General features: G+C 43.6%; 1 protein-coding gene across 1 annotated transcript in view; it reads right to left on the minus strand.

Moving 5' to 3' along the window:
• Positions 1-1,473: 1,473 nt before the first annotated feature.
• Positions 1,474-24,849, minus strand: part of SLC22A4 (solute carrier family 22 member 4) — a 42,030-nt gene continuing 18,654 nt past the window's right edge. Inside the window, exons 4-10 of the mRNA XM_044228007.1 lie at positions 17,474-17,645; positions 13,091-13,217; positions 9,851-9,951; positions 8,305-8,519; positions 7,103-7,285; positions 4,485-4,620; positions 1,474-1,902 (exon numbers count right to left, since the gene is read on the minus strand). Coding sequence (XP_044083942.1) covers positions 1,827-1,902; positions 4,485-4,620; positions 7,103-7,285; positions 8,305-8,519; positions 9,851-9,951; positions 13,091-13,217; positions 17,474-17,645 — 1,010 coding nt within the window. The 3' untranslated portion in view covers positions 1,474-1,826. The remainder of the gene's footprint in view (positions 1,903-4,484; positions 4,621-7,102; positions 7,286-8,304; positions 8,520-9,850; positions 9,952-13,090; positions 13,218-17,473; positions 17,646-24,849) is intronic.

Here is a 24,849-nt window from a genome sequence, read left to right on the forward strand (position 1 = left end):
TGGAGTTACAAAGTTTCTTAACTAAAAAATATTTATCAGTGCTTGTTAAATGCAAGAAAGCACTGTGTTAAACAGATATATAGAGGATGAAAAGAGAAACAAGGTAAGGTTCCTAGCCCCCCAGAGGCTAAGAGGCTGTGGGGGCAATAAGACAAGAGTCCAGCTCAGTGAGGGTTAACAAGTACCTGAAGAGCTCAGAGGAGGGAACAGCCACTGCCCCTGGGGTGGGAAGAAAGTTTGAGAAGAGCTTCTTGGGAGGCAGCATGGCCTGCTCTCTGTGGGACAGGCTGCCCAGTGCTCAGCAAGGTAGGTGGCAAGCTGATCCAGATAGGCTGCATCCATGAGGGAGATGAAAGCACTGGGTGGATGAAGCTATGCTTCTGTCTCCAATGAGAAACATAAATTATTCTAGGATATTCTGGTGGATTTTAAAGAAACAGCCAAAAGGTAGGATTAGTGTGTCAGTAGGATATAAAATATGTGTTAGAAATATGGCAATAGAGAGAAAAAAAATTAGGGGTCAATCAGAAAAGTTCAAGATAAGGAACCTGAAATAATAAGGACTATTTATCAAAAATATTACATCCGAGTTTCCTCTAAAAAATAGTTTGTGAAAATTTACTTTTGAGGATAATTGTTTTTCAGAGCTGATGCCATCAAGCATCATCTTAAAAGCAGTGGCTACCTGTTTCTATGCACACAGCATAGTGCTGGGTATAGGAAAGGGGAGCTTACCACTATGCTGTGGTCACAGAGGCCACTTTCAATGAAAGCATGCCGCCCAGGTGTCCAGGAGTAATGTCCTGCTCTGTTGTCATCTCAGTGTGCCTAAAACATGCTAAGACAGCGACTGGACGTGTCTCTCCTGAGCTTATCATAATACAGGACCCCAGCTTTCTTCTCCTCCACTCACTTGTGGAACTGAAACCAGATGCAGCCCCGGCTGGAGAGACTAGCAGCTGTAGGCGACACTTAGGAAGGAATCTATTAATGGAAAGAACTGCTTTAAAAGTCTTTCCAGATAGTTGGCTTGAAACAGCTCTTGGCTGCAGGGCATATGAGCGGTCTTTACCGACCTAACTGGTTTGTGGCTCTCCTGATTCTCTGTTTAGCAAAATACCTCTTCAGCCGCTCTAAAGAAACAGATGGTTTAAACACATGCTCAAAAAGATCACGCAGACCGGTGAGTTATAGCCGATGAAACTGTAGCAGGGAACTGTCTGGGTTCCCTTCCTAAAGGCCAGTGGGTCATACAACCCAAGCTACTCGATCTCCTGTGGCATTTCACTTGCAAAACACTACTGTTATCTGCCATCAATTCCCTTCAAAGAACGGTACAAAATTTTCTGGATGGGAATACCACATCTAATCATTTAGTTACAGCAGTATATGAGTTTGCCTCAAACACGACTATAATTTTGAATGTGCTGTTTCAGTGATACACATAAACACACACATACTGTTGTCACCTGATAGTTGCGTTAATACAATGACATTCTTTTTATTTGAATAGTATTTGTATGTTTGAAAATGGGTGTCAATATTTGTATGGATTTACCAGTCCTTGACCATAAGATTTTCAAAAACTCTTATGAACCCATTTCATCGAATTCATTAGGATGGTAGACTCTCTGGAAATGGTTTTTAAAACAAGAAGATCATCTGGAAGAGTGGCCCAGCATGTGCTCTATGACAAGTATTTGAAAAGCAGAGTCATCTTAGTGTTCATCTTTAGGCTTGGTCCAGTTCCTTAGGAAAGGCTTTGGTTTCCTCACAGAGTTTGATGCATTTAGTTTTCAGGTCACCAAATGGTGGTGGAGATCTTATCAGAACGAAGTTATTAAAACTTTGGGATTTTCTTCCTTCTGCACCGAATCTCTTGGTTTTTTCCTAAATCTGAACCTGAAAATAAAATAAGGGTTAAAGAAAATTTAATATTCAAGATTCCCCTCTTCATAATGCCAGACTGACATTGAAAAACTTTTATCCAACACTGAAAAAAAATAAATAAGAAGAAAAAAGAAAAACATTTATCCAGTCAATGAATATAACTCTAATAATAGCTCAGGAGTCTAGAGCTTGTATTCTCTAATTCTACAATTTCCCCAAGGAAAGGATGGAATGGTAAACATGACTTCTCAGCATTTTAAAGTTAATGTTGAAATAGTTATATCATTAGAAGAAAACAATTTGGGGGGCACACTTTGTTATACATGATCTGTCAGAGATCAGAATTATCCACTCATACATAGATTTATGTTCTTCATGGCCAGGCACTAAAGATGTGTTATCTTATAGAACTTCAAGATAGTCATATGAACTATTTCCATATAATAGATGTGAATCCCAAGGTTTAGTGAAAATTAAGTAATTTCCCCAAATTCACACTCTAGATTTGGGATTTGAAGCCAGGCAGTTTCACTCTAGAATCTCAACTTCTATAAATCCACTCATCTTTAATTGTTTGCCAATCTATGATACTGTAGAAAGATATTTGATTTTTGTCCCCTGTTCCTGACACAAAGCTCCTAAATCCTTTGTCATTTCCTGGGTGATAGGGGGCATAGGAGCATCTTGTGTTTTGTTCTAATTAGGCAACTTTTGGAGGGCCCCTTGATAGCTTCAGGATGGAGGCTGGTTGCCAGAAAGATCAGGCATTGATTAGAAGCCTGGAACTTTCAGCTCTACCTTCCAACCTCCAAGGAGGGGTGAGGGGTTAGAGGTTGGATTAGTTATGGATCATGCCAAGATGATAAAACCTCCATAAAACCCCTGAACACTGAGGTTCAGAGAGCTTCTGAATTGGTGAACACATCCATGTGTGAGGACGGTGGTATTCCCCAAATGCATGGGGACAGAAGCTCTTGCACTCTGGACCCTTCTGGACATCACCCTTTGTAACTCTTCATTTGGCTGTTCATGTGCATTCTTTATAATAAACCTGAAATGGTAAGGAAACTGTTACCTGAGTTCTGTGAGTCATTCCAGCAAATTACTGAACTTGAGTGGAGAGAGGGGAGCTTGTGGAAACACCAGACTTCGCAACCAAGTTGGATAGAAGTGTGAATAACCTGGGGACCTGATATTTACCACTGGCATCTGAAGGGAGGGCAGTCTTGTGGGACTAAGCTCTAAAACCTGTGGATTCTGATGCAAACTGGTGGTTAGTGTTGGAATTGAATGATACTGTAGGACACCTAGTTGGTGTCAGAAATGGTGGGTATCAGGAGGGAAAACTCTCATAAATCTCACAGCCCCCCCCAAAAGATATTAAATTGTTTCATTTCATATTTCTTTATTAATGTGGACAAGTATTGTTTTCCATGTATATACCTGCCAATGAGATTGTGTTTCTGTCAACTGATTGTTGGTGACCTTTGCCAGTTTTCCTGTTGCATTGTCTGTCTTTTTCCCACTGACTGCTGAGAGTTTCGTGTATATTAGCTGTATAAGCCCCATGTGTATATTGTGTGTTGCAAATATTCCCCCCCCACACCTGGCTTTTTGACCTTTGTTTTTATTTACAGTTTCCTTTCTTGCTGTGCCAACAATTTCTAAAGTTTCATAATCAGTGGTAGCAATCTTTTCTTTTACGTCTCTTTGCTTTTCATACCATGTTCAGAAAGTCCTTCTCTGAGCAAAACATAACAAAAATATGTGTGTTTTCTTCTGGTACACTTATGATTTTACATTTTTAGGCCTCAATTTTTAAATACTCTGCAATTTATTGATGTATTATTCTGGAGTAGGATGTAATTTTTTAATTTATCCAGCATGGCTAGCTGAATTCTCTAACAACCTTTACTGAATAATCTAATTTTCCTTACTGATTTCAAATTGCTACTTTTTAGCATAGACTGAGTTCTCATAGTTTCTTGGATTTAATTCTGAACTCTATATTATTCCAGTGAGTTCTATTCCTATACCCTTATCATATAGTTTTAATTATCTTTGCTTAGTAATATGCTTTATTATCTGATAGAGCTACTCTCTACTTTCTACTCTGCTTTTTCAGAAATTTCCTGGCTATTATTGAATGTTTATTCCTTCTGAGAGATTTTGCTACCAGTTTTTTTTTTTTTTTAAGATTTTATTTATTTATTTGACAGAGAGAGAGATCACAAGCAGGCGGAGAGTCAGGCAGAGAGAGAGAGAGAGAAGCAGGCTCCCGCCAAGCAAAGAGCCCGATGCGGGGCTCGATCCCAGGACACTGAGATCACGACCTGAGCCGAAGGCAGCGGCTCAATCCACTGAGCCACCCAGGCGCCCCTTGCTACCAGTTTTTATTTTTATTTTATTTTATTTTATATTTATTTATTTGACAGGCAGAGATCACAAACAGGCAGAGAAGCAGGCAGAGAGAAAGGCTTGATCGGGGCTTGATCCCAGGACCCTGAGATCATGACCTGAGCTGAAGGCAGAGGCTTTAACTCACTGAGCCACCCAGGTGCCCCATTGCTACCAGTTTTTAAAGCTCCACTTACCCTTTCACTTTCTCCATCTGCTCTAAGGTCTCAGGTAGAGTCATTCCAAAACTTTCAGGGAAGAAAAGGGTGATGATTCCAATGAAGACAGTCAGGCTACCCATGACAATGTAGGGCAGAACTCTGTTGTAAGCACCTGGAAGGCACAAAACATCAATTGGATACAGGGATTCTCCAGATACTCCTGGGAATTGTTTTGTCATGGTGGCAAACAGTATTTGAGAGTATTCAAATCTGAACATTTTCAGAAGGAAAAGGTATGCAAAAGATCACAGTTTCTTTTTGGCAGAAGCCATTGCCTCTGTGATTTCCATAATCATTTCCCTATGTGGTTTTGCAATATCGTAAAGTCTTTCATGCCATTTGGCATTCTCTAAGCCACTATTGAACCATGAGTGACAGAAGTTCCATTGATGAAAGTCTTTGCCAACCAAGTTTTCCCTCTCAAGGTGGAAGTCATTGGAGATGGGGATGAGAGGACATCAAGGAGGAGAAAGGACATCACAGGGACAGGTACAGGCCATGATGACTGGGGTGAACTTTGCTTTTGCCTGAACTATGAAGTAGGCTGCAGTGGACAGCAAGGTCCAAAGAGCCATGAATCTCTTAAAAAAAAAAAAAAAACTAAGTAATATGTTTAATCCAATTTCAATCACTCAATGTCAGGCATAGTGAATGCACTATATACCTGGATTTTGTTTCTTTTTGCAACATTTATGTGTCTTGGTTTTATAAGAACCATTCCACCTCTTCCTTATGTGGCGTTACTTGGACAGGAGAATAACAGATCCTCATCTTGCCTCTTTTCTGCAAACAGAGATTATAGAGGAACAACACACCCAAGAATTTTATTTGACAGATCTTAATCTGGAAGCTCCTCTGAGGTGTCTGTGTCACTAACGGGAGTAGTTGTTGCAGAACAGAAAGCTGTTTCAGACTCCTCCCTTTCATCTGTACCAGTGGTCTGCCCTTAGACCAAGTGAGCGTGGCCTGAAAGAAGAAGGAATGAAGGGAAAATGACACCATTCAATATTTTTAAAAAAGATTTTATTTATTCATTTGACAGACAGAGATCACAAGTAGGCAGAGAGGCAGGCAGAGAGAGAGGAGGAAGCAGGCTCCCTGCTGAGGAGAGAGCCCGATGTGGGGGCTCAATCCCAGAACCCTGAGATCATGACCCGAGCCAAAGGCAGAGGCTTTAACCCACTGAGCCACCCAGATGCCCCGACACCATTCAATATTATAATGTGCTTTCTTAGGGCTTGTTCAGGGCAACAATGCAGAGTATGTTTAAGATAAGAAAATGTTTCACTTTCTCTGCAAAAATTAGGGTGTACCTTTCATGAGAATTCAGATCTAGTATTTGTTTGCATGAGTGTTTGAACCAGTAGGTAACCAATGGATGACTAGGAAGAATAGGAGGTGTATCAGCATCTCTCACCGTCAGAGTCCTTAATGAGGCTTAGGCTTGGAGTAAAAGATCCTACATCCATTGAACAACCCACCAAAGCCCCCCTGTGGTGTTACTCCAGACTGCAAAATCTGACCATATAAAAACTAAAATTTCCTAAAATATCATAAAGTCAAAGTATACGATGAACTAAGAAAAATATTTACCACATATATGCAAAGGGCTAGTTTCTTTCAATTACAAAGAGCTCTCACAAATCAGGGGTGCCTGGGTGGCTCAGCCCTCGGTTAAATGTCTGACTCTTGATTTCGTCTCAGGTCATGATCTCATGGGTTTTGAGATAGAGCCCTGCATCAGACTCTATGCTCAGTGGGGCTTCTGCTTGAAGATTCTCTCCCTCTGCCCCTCCCCCCCCAACTCATGTGAGCATGTTCTCCTGTGCTCTGTCTCTCAAATAAATAAAGGAGTCTTTAAAAAAAAAATTCAACCTTATTTATAATTGAATTAGAAATGAAAGCAATAATGATATCCATTTTTCAGGTAACAGATTACCAATGATTAAAAAATTGGGTCATCCCCATTGTTAGTGAGGATATGGAGAAATAGGCCCTCTCATATATTGATAGTTGGATTGTAAATTAGTACAATATTTAGAGGCCAGTTTGGCAATATCTATGAAAATTTTAATTTGCTCCAACAATCCACGAATCCAAGTGTATGTAATTAAATGAACAAAGGATCTTAGGGAGATAGAGGAATGTTTATTGTAGTGTTATGTGTAATAACAAAAACCAGGAAATAGCATAAATGTCTATCCATTGAGCCTAGTTAAACAAATTATGTATATACATACATTGGAAGAATATATACTAACTAAAAAGAAGGTAAAAGCTATATACACTAATAAGGAAAGATATTCTGATACAATGTTGTATTTAAAAAGTTGTGAAACAATATATATAATTTTGTTTGTGTGTTTAATTTTATTGTATATATGTATATATATGTTTTGTAAAACAAAATGTCTGAAGGGTTACTCACCAAAGTGTTAATATTAGCTACTTCTAGGGCTGCAGTCTGGGGAGCCGAGAGAGAAGTGAAGTTGTACTTTTTCCAGTACTTTCTGTGCTGTTTGCATTTTTTCACAATGAAAAATATATTCCTTTATATTTAAAAAAAAAGAACAAATTGACAAGATGCATCTCACCGAGGTAAACAAAGTAGGGAGCAATGATGCTGCCCACTCTGGAGGCCATGGATGTGACCCCCACGGCCATGTTCCTGACCGGGGTGGGGTAAAGTTCTGCGGTGAAGACATACAGCATGGAGAAAGCAGAGGTGATCCCGAACTTCCCTAACATCACCAGACCAATGGACAAGAAGTTGTAATCTGGAAAAGAGACCCCATGTAAAAAAAGGTGCTTCTAGAAGTAAGACTTTGTTAACTCAGTTGCTTTCATTGTCCTCTTTGCTTGTACAGCAATGTTTTTACAATGTAAAGATGTTGCCAGAGCACCTAGGTGACTCAGTCAGTTAAGCTTCCAACTTTGATTTCAGCTCAACTCATATTCTCAAGATCGTGAGATCCAGCCCTATCCTGGGCTCTGTAGCGAGTATGCTTAAGATTAAGATTCTCTCTCTCTCTTTCTCTCTGCCCCTCTCTTTCTCCACGTCTCTCTCTTAAAAAAAAAAAAAGGAGATATTTCCCAAGTAGCCCTTTGTCTTCAAATATCTTAATAATTGGACACAAACAAAGATGGAGAGTGACGGGTTGCTTTCTATTCTGCTCTACTGTTTTTCTAGATCATTTATGCATTCAGTGACCTTTGCCCACTTTTATTTGTTACAGCAGTTTCATGGTAAGTTGTTAGCATGTTAATATCATTAAGTTTAATCTTCAAAGAGAAAGACCTATCCTTTCTAACCTGTTTATAATTATCAAAGAGATATATGTTTTATGTATAATACTAGGTTATCAATGATCTATTGACAACATTTTAATATGAGAAAGTTAGGCATAAGGAGAAGAAAGAAGCAAATGTCTTCGTGTGCTCTTCAACTGCTTAAGGATTATAGGCCCTAAAAAGCACTGCCTTGTATGGGAACTGGCAGTCCTATGCACTGCAACGCTGGAAAATGCTCATCAGAGAAGAGGTCTGAAAGTACCAAAGGAATGATGGATGGCATCAGGCTTCCTGTCAGGCAGTGATTTCTGATCCCTTAAGGCTGACTCCCTTGTCAGGGGAGTTGTGAATACAGGAAATGCCGTAGATAGCTATCGCTTGTCCGGTTGACTTAAGAAGAGCTTATGATGTAAAGGCGACACAAACAGGGCACTGTGACTAATGATTAGTCTAGTTAAGGTGCAGCTCTTTTCCAGTAAGTGGTTAATATTGGTTAACTTCTTACCTGCAGGTATGAACTGAATTAAGAGAAGCACACCTCCTCCCAAGAACAGTACACCAGCGATGATGTAACGCCGAGGCAGCTTTCGAAGCAGCAGCCAGGCTGTAATGTAAGCGGGAACCTCAATCAAGGCAGAAAGGAAACAGTTCAGGTAGGCATCTCCATGTAAATTAGGAGCGTTGAGAGACAGAGCAAAGTAACCCACTGAGGTTAGCATCCTGAAAGACAAAAGAAAAAAGGCAAAAATGCCAAGAGGATAGCATGAACCACTCAATGATTCCATGATGGTCAAGAAATTGTCCTGGTCTTTTTGTCCTACAAGTAGCCGCTAGCCACATATGGCTATTTAAAAAGTATGTCAATTAAAATTAAATTAAATTAAAAATTCAGTTCTTTAGTCACACTGGCCACACTTCACCTGCTTCAGAGCCACCTGTGCCTATTGGTTACAACAATGGACAACTCAGACATAAAACATTTTCATTGTTGTGGCAAGTTCTCTTGGACAGCACTAGTCTAGATCTGCCAACATTTAACAACACCTACCCTGGTCTAGTTAATTTCAGATTTCAGTATTTCCTGAACAGTTCGTACATCCTTGTTCCCTTACAACTATTAGCTGAAGAAAGACTGTCAGTCACGTCAGTGAACACAAAATCCAGATTTATTCTTACCCAAAAGAAAAATGAGGACACATAGGTAATACTGTGGGATTCTCTTTCGGTGAATTCCAATCGACTTATTAAAACTCACTTTAGGATGGGGCGCCTGGGTGGCTCAGTGGGTTAAAGCTAAAGCCACTTGCCTTCGGCTCAGGTCATGATCCCAGAGTCCTGGGATCGAGCCCCGCATCGGGGGTCTCTGCTCAGCAGGGAGCCTGCTTCCTCCTCTCTCTCTGCCTGCCTCTCTGCCTGCTTGTGATCTCTCTCTCTCTGTCAAATAAATAGATAAATAAATAAAATCTTTAAAAAAAAACAAACTCACTTTAGGGAAGAGAATGAAAGTCCCATTGAACATAGTACACACTGCACACCCTGTCATTACAGTTGACTTCCGCAGAACTGTAAAGCTCTTCTGTGCAAAAACAACTGCACCTTGCAGACTCCTCTGTACAGAAGTTTGCTTACTACTAACATGAGTGAAAAGCAGAGGATATCTGAAAAATGTTTTCAGGAACATTGTTACTCTGATGTCACTGTTCTGTTGACAGTATAGCTTCAGGAAGCAGGAGCTGAACTAGCCTCTCACTTTCAGGAACCAGCAATGTGATTAGTATGAATCCCAATGACTTTAGGAGGGGAGGGACCCTTTCCCTGTGGCCCACAGTAAGCAGGCTTAAATGTCATGTTACTTTTTTACGTTCCCTGTGACTTTTTTTCAGCATCCAGTTCCATGAGTTGAATGGAGCCATTTCCAAATAACTTAGAATTCTAGAATTTCTGTTGTCTCAGGAAGACTCAACCCTTGCCCTGACATTGCTGTCACTTAGAGAAAATCAGTTGTATCCTTAGGTGTTGTGTGTCAGATCCATAAATCACTTATTACTTACCACAGGAGCAAGGACATAATGGTTATTGTGGCAATGTTCCGAGTCCTGAACAGGTCCAGAATGAGAACTTTCTGCTGACCAGGGAGTTTTAGTTCCTGTAGCTAAAATAATGTAAATAAACTGTGAGATTAAGAGGTAATGAGGAGGTATCTTCAACCATAGGCATTGGGGGAAAGACCTGTTATGCCTATAACGCTCCTTCACCTTGAATATGCTCAGAAGTCTGGAATTTGAGGGGAATAAGGGCATCTACTATAAGATGCTTATCCTAACTCTTCAAAATACTTGTGGCCCATTTTAGACAGAGCCTTTGAAATATGTAACATTGGCTTCACTGCCTCTTTATATAAACCCTGACTGCTAATAGCCTTTTCTTGACTCATGGTCACCACTGTGGTGACTCGAATCACACTGAGCTGTGATCCTTAGGACCTGTTGAGTGGATAGGGCCAAACAGCCCCAAGTCCCTTGAGGTCCATGTCTCCTTTTTGTATTTTTCTTGTTGTTGTCTTGGGGTCAGAAGAGATTTGGATTCATGGAGGGCCTTGGACAAAAGGTCTGAGCATCAGTTCACTTCTCCTTTAAAAGGGTATAAATAGGGGCACCTGGGCTCAGTTGTTAAGCATCTGATTCGGCTCAGGTCATGATCCCAGGGTCCTGAAATCGAGCCCCCCGTCAGGCTCCCTGCTCGGCGGGAAGCATACTTCTCCCTCTCCCACTCCCCTAGCTTGTGTTCCCTCATTCGCTGTGTCTCTCTCTGCCAAGTTAATAAATAAAATCTTTTTTAAAAAAAAAGATATAATAGGGGTGCCTGGGTGGCTCAGTGGGTTAAAGCCTCTGCCTTCGGCTCGGGTTATGATCCCAGGATCCTGGGATCGAGACCCGCATCGGGCTCTCTGCTCAGTGGAGAGCCTGCTTCTTCCTCTCTCTCTGCCTACTGCTCTGCCTACTTGTGATCTCTGTCTGTCAAAAAAATAAATAAAATCTTTTTAAAAAAAGATATAATAATTGGGAGTTGAGAAGATTAAATGAGATCATATATATATATATATATACACTTATATATATATACACACACACAAATATGAAGCTTAGCATAGTACTTGAACCATGATAGATGCCCAACTTTTTTTTAACTATAATTATTACTATGACTGCACCATTGAGAAAAAGATGCTAACAATCTGATTGGTGGTAGTTTCTCATTGCTGTCAATGGGCTTCCTTCCTCTACTTTTAATTTACTAAAGTTAACTTGCCATGTTGTAGAAATCTAGATAACTAAGTTTATCAGAGCTTGTAAAAAAAGTTACAGGGCTCTGAGGTGTGGAATCTCTTTAGGACATGAGGTTTATGCAGTAAGAGGCTTAGGAAGGAGTGTATGCTGTGAAGGAGTAAGACTGCCAGACCTGCCTTTGTAGCAGGTGCTCCCCAGATATGAGCATCCTTCTTTCCAAGAATAACCAGACACTTTCACCTGCTGCTCACAGACATTTTACTTTTCTTCTTCTATACAGTTTGGAGTGAACAGCCCTAGAACATGCCCCTGGCAGCAAAGCCCTATTATCACAACCGAAGTAAAGCCCCTGCATAAACTAGTAGGAACTAGAAGTCTTCATGGAGGGTTCTGGAAGTGGTGCCATGCATGGATAGGACCTGTGCATCAGGCCCATGCTCACACTTGCTGCTTCCACAGGACCTTTATGAAAATGCAGCTTGCCAGGTTCCACCCAGGGCGTGCTGACTCTGAATCCTCCTTGGGGCCCTGAAGCCTACAACTCTTTATTTTGGGACAAGAATAGTCTTATATCCAGGGCTTGTGCCTAGATGGAGTCACCAAAATACCTTTGGACCAGACACCACGAGCAGGCTGAAGGTACTTCAGAAAAGAAAGCCAGGGAAGCCCAAGATAGCTTTCCAACATGACACTATTCTGTTTTTTTTTCTATCCACTGCCTCTAACATGAGTTAGGAAATGACATGCTGTTAAGTGCATGTACTCTGCTACCAAGAGACCTAGCTCTGTGGTTGTGGGCAAATTCCTTAGCTTCCCTGTACCTCAGTGTCCACTCCTGGAAAAAGGGCCTGGAGTAGTGCCCACTAGCTCTGGCTTGCATGAACATCAAAGAAACTAACACCATGCCTGACATCTGGTAGACTCTCCATTGTCATTCCGAGCAGGCTGTATGTGCTGGCATATACACCTTTGCCAAGAGGTGAGCAGCAGAGAGGAGCACAAGCTCCCTTTCCTTCAGCGGGCTCGTCCAGTTCAGGCTCCACATGCCTCCCAACTTCTACAGAGTCCTGCTTTCTGGGGAGGCCAGACTTGAGTCTATAGACTTGAGTGTGAAGCAGACGTACTGTCGTTGTAGCTGTCCCCATCTTCTTGGGGTATCCTGAATAGTCCCCTGCCTTTCTCCTAGTGAGGAATGCCCTGCCCCCCTCCTCTCCACTCATCTAAGCCTCCAGACCCTGGTTTGGACCTGCCTCTTCAGCCTGGAGTCCATCTGCTGCCTTTCTCTGCTGCTACACAGCATCCCCACCTTGGATACTTAGCACTTCCTCCCATTTTATGTTTACATCTAATCCTCTTGACCACCTTAGCTACACGCTGTGCTCCTTAAGCATAGAAACTGTATCTAACTTTTCTTATTTTCTCTAGGACCCAGCAGAGGACGTGGACAGGGACACTGCAATTCCCCACTGACTGTCAGTGAGTACAGCTGCTACCACAGAATATCATCTTTCCCTTGTGGCCTCCTGTTTTCAGGGGTGACCCCTTGAGCCTGTACCTTCACGCCTTTAGGGTGTAGACACGACGCAGCAAACCAAAAGCAAACACGGCTTCCTCAGCAGCTGCAGCATGATTCAGAGTACGGTGGGGACATCATGGATGGCATACCCCTCAACCACATTTTTTCTACTTTATCTGGACATTGAGAAATCACTGGTATGTAACTGCACCAGTGGTATGGAGCAATACCAACATAAAGTTGGAGATAAAACTTGCCGAAGGGAAGGGGGACTAGTATTTAATCAACACATGTTGTAAACTAAGCAGTTTATATATATGATTGCATCTCATTCCCTCGCAGCCCTCTGAGGTAGGTTTCACCTCAGCACTTCGTCATCAGGGTCTCAAGGACTCACACAGAGCCTGGTGCATACTGGGTACACGTCAGATTCAATTAAATCAAGAATGCATTGCTGACTTTAAGAGGACACATCTGCAAATGCTTACCTCCATAGGATCAAAAATCACCCTTGGGGCAGCTATGTTGTTCATTTTTGCAGCTTTTTGGATGATACTTTCAGCCTCTGAAAATCTTCTCTGGGATATCAACCACCGGGGAGATTCAGGAATAAACCTGGAATAAATTTGTAATTGTTTATTTTTCACAATAGCAGTAATAGTAGTACTAATAATACTAGTCACCGTAAGTTGCCCCCAAGCAATTTTTATTTTGTCAGATTGTAGTTTGTCTATTAAAAAAAAAAAAAAACCAGGAGGCTGGCCTCATAAGATTTCCACTGATAATAGGAATAAATAAAAGCACCTCCAAGTTTCAAAGTTCTGATCAAATCACAAGGCTAATCATCAGTTGGACTGGAAGGCTGGATCAGACAATAAAGGGTAACATTAACTATAGGTGCTGTAAGCCAGGGCAGGGGGAGAAAGTCATTTCAAACGTAATAACCAATGTGGCTCTCAAAGAAACACACTCTTTTCAGTGCGTCCATCCCTTGGAGAACTCCTGGTGCCCAGCTGATAATGGTCAGAAATTTACCAAGTAAAGGTGGCCAAGGCATCTGTGCTCTTTGGGCTTTTCTTGTAGTCACAGGAAAAGGTGGAAACGTGGACAGCCCCCCCATGGGCTGTCCCTGTGACTCTCAGATCCCCAGGGCAATGAGTCACCAAATGAGGTTTTGGGAGACAATTTTTTTTTTTTTTAATGTCTAGGAACTTTTTATTACACAGAGTTTGCTTCTATTTTTTCCTAATTTTTCTATTTTTTCTATTAGTATTTCTTTTTCTCATACTTATATTTATTTATATATTTTCTATTCTTACTTTTTGCTTCTCAGTATCTCTTAGCCATTCCTCTGCCAGCTCTTGTTTTTCTTACCTATTGGTCAATACTCAGTGATCTGAGAAAATACATCACATGTAGCAGACACAGAGGCCTCTTCTCATTAAAGGGGCTCCTCCAGGGGCGCCTGGGGGGCTCAGTGGGTTAAAGCCTCTGCCTTCAGCTCAGGTCATGATCCCGGAGTCCTGGCTCGGGCTCTTTGCTCAGCAGGGAGCCTGCTTCCCTTCCTCTCTCTGCCTGCCTCTCTGCCTACTTGTGATCTATCTGTCAAATAAATAAATAAAATCTTTTATAAATAAATAAATAAAGGGGCTTCTCCAAAGCCTCACCAGGAATTAACCTCATAGTAAAGCACAACTTGTCAAAAGGCCAAGCCTCAGCTCCCTTCCCCAGCCTACTAGCACATGGGTTAAAAAAGGAACCCAGTTTATGTCCCTTTGGAACTTGCCCTTAGTTGGTTCCTGTAGTAACTCTGTTGATGGTAGGTCACTGGCCTTCCATAATTAGAGCTGCTCTATCCAGGAAAGCTTTCTGCAAGGCTCTGTAGCTGCATTGCCTTATATCATAGCCAATAACCTTGTGTGGCTATTGAGCTGGTGTAACTGGTGTGAATGAGCAAAGGAATTTTTAAATTTTATTTACTTTTAATCAAAGTATGTGCATGTGGCTAGTGGCTACTGCTTTAGTGCAGAATTAGAGCTCTTGCTTTCCAGCCACTGTGTACTTCACGCCTATATCCATGTATACCACACTTCTAATTCTGAGCCATGTCTTTCCTCCACTGGGTTGTTCTTAGAAATACCCTACTTTCTGCCCACCGGCTCTAAGGGCCCTCATGGACCTCAAGTTCCTAATGTTTAGTTGGCTAAATATTGCAAAGCCTCCCCCATGCTGCATCTATGGGCTCCTTCCCCACCCCCTATACATATACTCTATTCATGATTATGGTCTGTTCTTGCCAAACCTTTTAAAGGGAACTTGAGATATAAAAATCCCCAAACCACGGGCAGGGCTTACTCGCATTTCCAGCCCATGGTGCTCAGGGTGCCATGATTTCTACTTTGGCCATGGCTTTTGTGCTGGATGGAGAATCAAGTCTAGTTGATCATTGTAGAAGTTAGTGGAGCGCCAAACAAGGTTTACACTATAGGCTCTCTGTAGACTGAATTCAGATAGAGCAGGGGCAGGGCATTGCTGGAAAGTTTCTTACACTGAGCGGGCAGCAGGGAGCACGGCAGCCCGAAGCCAACCCCTCATGACCCCAACCCACCTAGACTGATGAGCATGGCTTCAGGAAGTCCCACCCTCAAGAACAAGGTGTTCATAAGAAAGCTTTTTTGTTTTTATAGGAAAATGCTTAGACTGTTAAACTTTTAGGACAAGCACACGGCTTTGTAGTGCTGTCCCCAGGCTGCCCTCTGTCTGGGGTGGTTCTGTCCCTTGTACAGTGTGCCCACAGCCCAGAGCATTCACAAGCCAGCCCAAAAGGAAGAACTTTCCTTAGGGCAAGGGTAAGTCAGCTCCTCATGGGATGGACTGTCTTTGCTGTAAACCACAGGGGCTGACCTATCAGAGTTGTTCCTTGTGGCAATATTGGGACCCAAAGCAAAGGTCCGGGCCCTAGAAATTAAAATCTTTACTAACCTTTTATAGTCAGTCAGGGCCCTTTTATTTTTATTCTCTCTCTCTCTCTCTTATAGAATCACACAGTAATAAGGTTGGTTATAACATATTATAGAAGTACTGGTCTCTTGGGCCAAAAGGACAGCTAGAGCCAGGGATCACAGATTTTTAACATCATTCATCTGTGGAGGCAGAAAATAACTTTTGAATAGTCTTGTCTTGTGTCTTGAGAGAACCTCTGTTCACGAACTTTGTTTACAACAAATTCAGTCAGCGGGAAAATTGTGGAAGGAGGGTCAGAAGATGTGACGAAGCTGATGTTGGTAATGATGATGATGATCATGATGACTTTCATTCCAGAAAATTGCCCTGCTCTTATAAATCTGGGGTGCTTCCTTGGAGACAGAGCTGTGGAGTTAATGGCCTGTCCTTATTTACCATAAGGTTTCCTGACCCTCAGACTGGATTGCAGAGGACACCTCCAAACCAGAGCAGTATCTAACCTTTAACACACTGTCTCTCAAATTCCAGGCAACTGAGGGAAAAAGTGCTTTCTCCTCCCAGGCACATCCATGCCAAGAGTTTACACTGAATAATGATAGCAGTCTTAGACACGATAAAAAGACCGTAACTGGGAGTGGTCCAGTCTGAGCTAACTGGTCCAACAGGGCCAAAATGTGCCACCTGTCAGCCTCTAAGGTTGCCTAACAGTTGCGGCAAGATAAAGGACCTTCTGACGAATTCCTAGGCTGTGTACAAAGGACAGGACCATGAGGGCAAATCTAAACCATGAGTTTTTAAAAAATGGTCAAAGAAACTTGCATTGTGTTTAAGTAGGTGGAGATCAAGCAGTTTGGTAAAACTTATCACTGTTGGGAGATTTGATATTGATATGATGAAACCAAAGCAAGAAGAATTAATGAGAGAGAGCAAGAGAGAGTGAGTCCCACCAATAGAAGAAATACCCTTTCCTCTTGCTTAAATATGGGAGGAAAAAAAACCCCAAAACAAAAAAACAAAAACAAAAACAAAGAAATGGGGAATCCCCCAAAGAAGGTGCAGCTGGGACCTTATTCCATTACTCTAATCTCTTCTCTCACCTGAAAATTCCCACATAATCCTGTTGGGTGAATCTGGAGCCAGTATCTCCAAACTTGGTTAATCCCACACTGATGTGTCAAAATTGGGTGGCTGGATTGAGGAAGGAGAGAACATTTCTCTCATTAAATGAAAGTAATTCTCTCGCCCTTCGGGACAAGCAGAGGGACACCTGGGTGGCTCAGTTGATTGAGTGCTTTGGGCTCAGGTCATCATCCCAGGATCCTGGGATAGAGTCCCAAATGGGGCTCTTTGCTCAGCCAGGAGCCTGCTTCTCCCTCTGTCTGCCACTCTCCCTGCCTGTGAGTGCTCTCTCTCTGACAAATAAATAAATGAAATATTTTTTAAAAAGACAAAGTAGATAAAAGGCACATCCTAGATGTGAATCACCCCGTGATAGGAAAGCTTGAGGAAATTACATTAATTGAATCCATAAGGAGAAAGGGATTTCCTAGAGAGAGAAAACTGTCCAAAGAGCAGCATGGGGCAGAGTTAGAAACAACAAACAAAACCCACCAGTACCATCTCCACAAACAACATCAACAACCAACAGCAGACAAGAGTGGGGTGGGCCCCGGTAGGGACGGGCTTCCCGAGAATGGTGCTGGGTGGGACCCTGGATAATCCGAGGACGGCAGCATGCAGGCACGCCTGCAGAGAGGCAAACACGCCCTGGCCTTGGAAGCCTGGGCCCTGGCCAGCTCCACGGAGATGAAGGAGATGACGGAGCCCGCAAGAGCGTCAGCACCAGGTGCTGGCTCCGGGCATGCTGGCCCGCAGTAGGGGGCTGTCTGGGACAGAGCCACACTCACCACCACAGCGGGAGGCACAGCACCCCCGGCACCGTCAGCGCCAGCAGCAGCATCCGCCAGTCTCTGATGAAGTAAGCAAACAGGGGTAGCAGCATGTAGCCAACTGCAAAAAATGTGCACACTCCTAACGTAGAGAATATAATACGAACTGACTTGCCAAGAATTTCAGTTCCTGTTCAAAACAAGGGAGGAGTATTAGCATTTTAGCTCACTTTAATATTTGCCGTTTTATATCATTACCTGGCAGTTAAAAGTTCAAACTACAGTTGCTGGGAAAAGGGAAAAGGCGTTTGCCTTTGGGCCCAGAGGAGGTGAGATCAGGGTGAAGGAAAGTGGGAGGTGACCCAAGACTTGCCCCTACAGAGAAGGATGAGTTTCCATGAGATTTTAAAGGAGCCACAGATTTATCTTTTGCAGGCTGTCTCATGCCCAGCCCCGAGAGGTCATCTTTTCTGAGGAGGGCCTGTTTCCAAAATAAATGCCCAGGGTGAGGAGCAGACAGGGTGTCCCAGGAGATGGCGGGGGCTCTTCTGAAGGGCTTTGTTGAGGTCACAATGCATGTAGCCTTTCCCAGGTTTCCCCACTATAACCAGACAGCCACGGGGTCTTGGGAAACAGTGGACAGTTCATAGTTAACAGAGTCGTGTTAGGATACCATTAGCAATCCTTGAGCCCTGAGAAATGATAACTGTGATCCAGCTGACCTGGGAGGTACAGAGCAGCTGCCCTGCCCCAATCCCTCCGCACACACCCAGAACTGAATTCCCTGCAGCCACATGTACCCAGAGATCAGGCCCAGGCAGACACAGTCTATTCAGAACAAGTAAAGAAAGAAGGAGCTATTTTGCAGGCCCAGCAGGTGGCAGGCAGCCCTAGAGTTGGCCACACACCCAGAGAACCTCACAGAGCTTTCCCAGAACACCACAGAGGCCCAAGACTCTTGGTGGTGTTGGGTCCTGTTTGGGCACAGGACACACAGGTGGCTGTTGGCTCTGGCTCTGCTCAGTGCCACGGGTCTTCCAAAGATAGTGCCCACATCTTGGAGCTCCTGGTTGCAATGGGGGAGCCCAAGAATAAGCTGCTCTGTTGGCACAGAGCTCCAGGCCCTTTCCAGAACCTACTCTTGGTCTTCCACCTCCCCCCATCCCCTGACTGAGAGATCTAGCCAATGGCAACAGCTCTGTGTTTTGTTTGAGATCAGCCCACCAGTACAGAAAAGTAGCCCAGGAAACACAGAACAGACCTTTCAAAAGACCATTCAGTCTTGTCTTTCAGGAGGTATTTTCTCAGTTGTGTTTATATTCCCTGAGCACAGGCTAAGGAACCAAGGGCTAATTCCAGAGGAGCTGTTTGATTACTATAGTCCCTGGGTCCACTTATGCAAGACTTTTTTTTTTTTTTCAATAAATACAGCACAATATTATAAATGTGATTCTCTTCCTTATGATTTTTATCATAACATGTTTTCTCTAGCTTATTTTATTTTGAGAATACAGTATATAATATATATAACATACAAAATATGTGTTCACTGACTCTATGTTATTGATGTAGGAAATAACGTTAGGGTTCGAAGCCGACGGCCAAGAAAAAATTCTTGAGATGTCTTTGGTGCAAAAAGGTGATTTATTAAAGCATGGGACAGGACCCGTGGGCAGAAAGAGCTGCACCAGGGTCATGAGGAGTGGCCCATTGTATACTTTTAAGTTGTGAGGAGGTTGGGGATAGTGTTAAGTCTCTAAGGAATTTGGAAACAAGGTTTCTAGGACATTGAGGGGCTAGCTATTGTTGGGAAAAGGTCATTTATTATCATCTAATAAAACCTTCGTCATGAGACCCTTCAGATGTATATCAGTGGTTAGAAAAGAGGGTGATTGCCAACCTGTATCTTGGGGGGTTTAGAGATAAAGGAAATTTCTAAAGGAGTTTTTATATGTTAAAGTAGACTTATGGGATCCTGGGCGGGGAAGGAAGGAGTCAAGCTGGGATTGTCTTTAGCCCTCAGCAAAGTATTAACATCGAGGCAGCTGAGTCCCTAGAGGAATGTCCCTCTACCTGTTTCAGGGACTTGTCAATGGGTTGCAGGCTGTAAGGAAATTTAATAATTTTCCTTCTGCCTTTGTTTCCACATCATCATCAGTAATTCTGATCATTCTGATTAATTCTGATCAACAGTAGGCTATATTAGTAGTTAAGTTCAGGGGGAGTCAAAAGTTATATGTGGATTTACGACTATGTAGGTGAAGGTCATTGCCCCAACCCCCCATTGTTCACAGATCAATTATACCCGGCTAGTTTCCCACTCTCACTGCCTACTTGTTCCTTATCCCCAGCCCATTTCTTCTTCACTCATCATAACTGAGAGGTGTGCCTCAGTGGTTCCCTCTTGAACAGCTCATTTCTAAAACCCAGACTGACGGAAATGGCCAACAATGTGTGCTTCTCCCTTTCTGGACTGGAGGCAATAGGCCTAACCCCTTAGGGCACTTTTCAGCCTCTCTGCTAATTTCCAAAGACGGGGCCTGACTTCTTTGAGGATCATGAGTTATTTCCAGATCTTTTCTTACCTCAGTAATGACCCTCCTACCACTCCAGAGGCAGACTCACCATGCCGTTTCTAAACACTTTGGCTGTCATTATCGTGACGTGGGAATGAATAGGGGGCACTTTGTTCCTAAGCAGAGTTTCAGAAGTGAAGCGGCAGAGGATCTGATTGCGGAAAAGAGCAAGTGCACGGGACCAAGTGAGAATCTGGTAGAATCGTGAGGGCAGGGGAGCTCCCCCTTGCTTCCATGACCCTGGTAAGAGAAGAGAGAAGAGACGCCACTGGATTCCTGGATAACCTCTGTCTCTAAGCTCGAGTCTCGGGCCAGAACGGAGTTGTTCTGACTTTGAACAGTACCCATGGGGGACAGAACCTTTTAAATCTACCCTTCTGTCATTCCAGGGATCTACACAGATGGCACGAGCCCGAAGAGCACCTTGTCAACACGACTTCCTGCCCTCTGACCTTTAGACAACTACCCCTCCTGCCACATGATCGTGGTCGTCGTCACCAGCATCATCTTCCTAGCTAACATTTGTGTTTAAGCCGGTCCTAGACTGTTGACATACATCGTCTCTTTGAAACTTCACAATAATTATGCAAGAATTAAGATTGCTTCTGGGGCACCTGGGTGGCACAGTCGTCTAAGCGTCTTACTCTTGGTTTTCAGCTGGGGTCATGATCTCAGGGTGGTGAGATGGAGCCCCACTTGGGGGCGCTCTCCCTCTGCTCCTCCCCTTTACTCGCTCTTTAGCTCTGCAAAATAAATAAATAAATCTTAAAAGAAAAAAAAAAAAAAGAACTAATATTACTCCTGTTTTACACATCATCAGCTGAGACTTAAAGAGTTGAAGCAAATTGCCTCAACTCACATAGAGGGAGTAGGTGGGGGCAGTAAGGATTTAAGTCTGATATGTTTGAACTATGGATACCATCTAGAAAAAAAATCACTGGGAGGCAAAGACTGGGCCTTACCAAGCAGTCCTTCAGCTGAGATGCCTAAAGGAGATATTGGTGGGAGATGGGGCACGACAGGCCCTCCTTTCAAGAAATGAGGATTTCCTGGGCTAGTCTTTGAAAAACTGATAGCCGACCAGCTCCCTGTGAGGAGCGCTAGGAGAGGAGCCCAGATTCCTGCAAACCTTCCATGGCCTGCAGCTGTCCAACAGATGACGGCAGTGACTTCTGGTTCTGCTGGATGGGGATACCTGTCCTGGGTTTGTCTGCCCCCAGGACAGGTATGGGTAGGGTTTTGTAGGGTAGGGTTTTGTTCCTAGTAGGTCTTGGTCTGGTTGGGCCTCAGAGTGTCTCTTGGGAATGAACTCTGTCATCTAAGCCTGACAGGCATGTCCTGATCAGGAGTGTTTGTCTATTGCCTCTCACTACCACCCCAATCCAAGTACTCTCTCTGAGATGGAGTGACTCAGAGATGGCTAGGGTCACTCTACACAGAGATGTTGTAGAAAACATCAACATTGATTGAGACCCTTCTCTGGTGGTCATCCCAGGAACCACTGGTTCCATTCTACAGCAAGGCAGGACGTGCATCGCCATGAATGACCAACAGATTCCTGCAGCAGACCCCACCAGACCCCAGCTCAAGAAATAAGAAGATAGTACAGTTGCCAGGACCCAGGGACCCATGGGTTGTGAGTAGAAAGGCCATGTGCAGAGAGGCATCTGTAGAGAGCCTCCTCGATGGTCATTTGCTACTAGAGTGACTTTGATAAGTCCTACTTCATGGAGGTCTTTATTATGAGGACTGAGATACCATGTGTAAAGAGCCTAGTAGAGGATCTGGCATGTGGCAGGTGTTCAGGAATAGCTAATTCTCTATCCCTGGTCCAACAGCTGAAATGTGCTGAATGTCAGAGGAATGAAGAAAGTACAGTGCTTTTGATCGAAACACCCAATGGAAGACAGTAGAACCTCTCTTTGCTCCCTGGAAATACTCAGAACTCTCTCCAAATTAGCAGACATTCCTCTCTTCAGGCGTTCCTCTCTCCTCTCATGAACTTAGAGGTCATTCTAGTTAAAAGTGACCCTTGCTGTCTTTGCATATATCCCAAAATGCCTTTCTTCATACAGTACAGTGCAAACAAGGGGTGCCAGCAAATTTCTACATCCTCTTAATGTATTTATATCCCATCTCATTCCCTTGACGTCTTTGACGTACCTTATAATTCAAACACAATAAGGTAACAGTAGCATTAAAGTAAAATACAAAGAAAGGCAAAAGTTCTGCCTTGGAGGAAAGAAAAAACTATGCAACTGATCCCCTTGAAAAACAGTATGGCAGTTCCTTAAATGGTTAAACAAAATTAACATATGACCCGGCAACTCCACTCCTAGGTACATGTCCAAGAGACCTGAAAACACTTATCCAAAAAACACCTGTCCTCAATAGTTGACAGTAACATTATTTTTGATAGCTAAAAAGTAGGGACACTCCAGATGTCCATCAACTGATGTATGGATGAAGAAGATGAAGTAAATACATTCAATTGAATAGTGGTTCACACTACAGTACAGCATGGACCATCAAGTGAAGGAAGTCAGTCACAAAGGCCACAGGTTGTATATTTCCACTTATCTGAAATTTCCAGAATAGATAAAACCATACAGACAAAAAGTAGAATTAGTGGTTGCCAGGGGTTAAGAAAAGAGGAGAATGGAGAGTCATTGCTAATGGATACAGGGCTTTTGGGGAGGTGATGAAAATATTCTGGAGTTAGAAAGAGTTAATGGTTGTACAACTTTGGAATATACTAATAACCACTAAACTACACATTTTAAAAGAGTGAATAGTATGGTATGCAAATTGTATCTCAATTTAAAAGTACTTTAAAAATATATACATGACTGAGAAAAACTGCACAAGTGACAGAGTTAAATTTCAATTTTGCCTCAGTCTTCTGGCGGGGAGAGTTGTAAAGGAGGATGCCATCAGTTACATCCTTTTGGAAAGGAAGCACGCATCTATTCACCAGAGGAAGCAGAGTTTGAAACAGGTCAGCATGCTGGCACAAATAGTGCACAGGAGGTTGATGTTAGGAGTACTAGAAAAATACGGAATTAGTGGATCGGTCAAGACTGGAAGGCAGTTAACTGTGCAAAATAAATTTGAACAAATAGTTACGGGCCAAAGGAGGAGCCCCTGGCATTTTACCCAGAAGGCAGTGGACAGCTTCCAGGCACTATTTCTGGGAAACGGTAGGAGATGGTGAGGAGGAGCTGGAGTGCAGGCAAGGTCAGTGTCATTGGTCCTGAGGGGTCATTTCTTCCTAGATCAGCATCTTTTTGCCAGAGTGCTCATTACCAGGTGAATCCCCTTTATATTTCATTGGCTAGTACTGTTTCTTCCCTCCCTTTTCTTGTCTCCTATGACTCTGGCAAGCTTTACAATTTTTAAAAAGTAGAACAAGGAAAGAAAGGATCCATTCCTCATCGTTTTGAGAATGGAAGTAATTCAGTTTCCCAATTTAATGGGAAGTCCCTTAAATTGAGATTATTATCATTGAATCTTGCCAACCCTGCGCTAGAGTCAGAAGACAAAAGAGAAGGCACAGACCCCAAGCGTTTCGTTTATTTTACTCAGAAGCCAGAATTCACTATTTTAGCCCTGGGACGCCAGAGGGCACTGCTGCGCTGCGGAGAAGCCGGGCACCGCCCAGCGCCGGCACTTCGCACCCCAACCTCGCCCCGCCCCGCCCCGCCCCGCCCCGCCCCGCCCCGCCCCGCCCCGCCCCGCCCCGCCTCGCCCCGCCCCAGGCCCTGACTCCAGAGTCTGCTGCTGGGGGAGAGGGGGCGGCACGGAGGAGCGGGTAGGTTTTCAGTGACATTCTTAAATGCCCAAACCCGAGAACCCAACACAAAGAGTCTCATGCAAGAACAAAAAAGTGAGCAATTTTCCTAGAGCACAGTGGAGTAAATCGACCTCCAGGGCGGGATGCAGACTAATGGGGAGCCCCTTGCACCCAGCATCCAGTTCACTGATGGCTGGCTTGTAAATCTGGGCTCCGATGGGTCTTACAAGATCTTACTTTCGCCTTGGCATAGGGAGCAGGGAGGGGAGCAGTTTGCCAGTGCCAGCGGGGGCAGGACTTCCCTGCAGGAGACCCTGGGTGGGCTTTCCCAGCCTCAGCCATTCCCAGAGGGGAGGTTCCTAGGCCCCCACAAGCATCCCTTGCCCCTGGAAAGGTAGAACTCAATCTTGGCCATTCAGTAGAACCTGGGGGATGTCATACCTGGCACAAACCCTTTCTGCATCCCAGTCCTAATGATGGGGCTTCTCTATGTTTTTCTGCCCTTGGATATCAGACAGTCCTTCAAGTCCTCCTTAAAGGGGTCCGCTGGCCTCAGGCAGAATCCTGTTTTGAGGAGGCCTGCACAGTCCCCTATGTGTCTATGTCTGTATGTTGGTATATCTCTGTCCAGAGGTAGAGCCACAAATCGGACTTTTTGGGTTTAGGGAAGATTATTAGGAAAATACTGAATTAGTGGATCGGTTAAGACAGGAAGGCAGTTAACTGTGCAAAATAAATTTGGATTTATTTAGGAAGATGGAGTCCTGGAGATTTTGCCAATGAGAACAAATAGGCTTTACTCAAGAGCCCTGTGTCCTTGGGGCCATCAGGCATGAGGAACTTAGAGTTTCCATCCCAAATTCCTCTAGTCCCTCATTTCTAGTGCCACTGGCCTGAAGCTCTGTGTCGTCTACACAAAGGAGCTTCTTTAAGAACATCTGGTTCCCCTCCTTCCCCGCAGGGAAGAGAGAGGCCCCCTTCCTGCTGGGGCTTGCTAGAGAGGGTGCTAGCTGCTGGGCCCATGT

This window comes from Neovison vison, chromosome 1 (assembly GCF_020171115.1).
Source record: "Neovison vison isolate M4711 chromosome 1, ASM_NN_V1, whole genome shotgun sequence".
In the NCBI taxonomy this organism is placed as follows: domain Eukaryota; kingdom Metazoa; phylum Chordata; class Mammalia; order Carnivora; family Mustelidae; genus Neogale; species Neogale vison.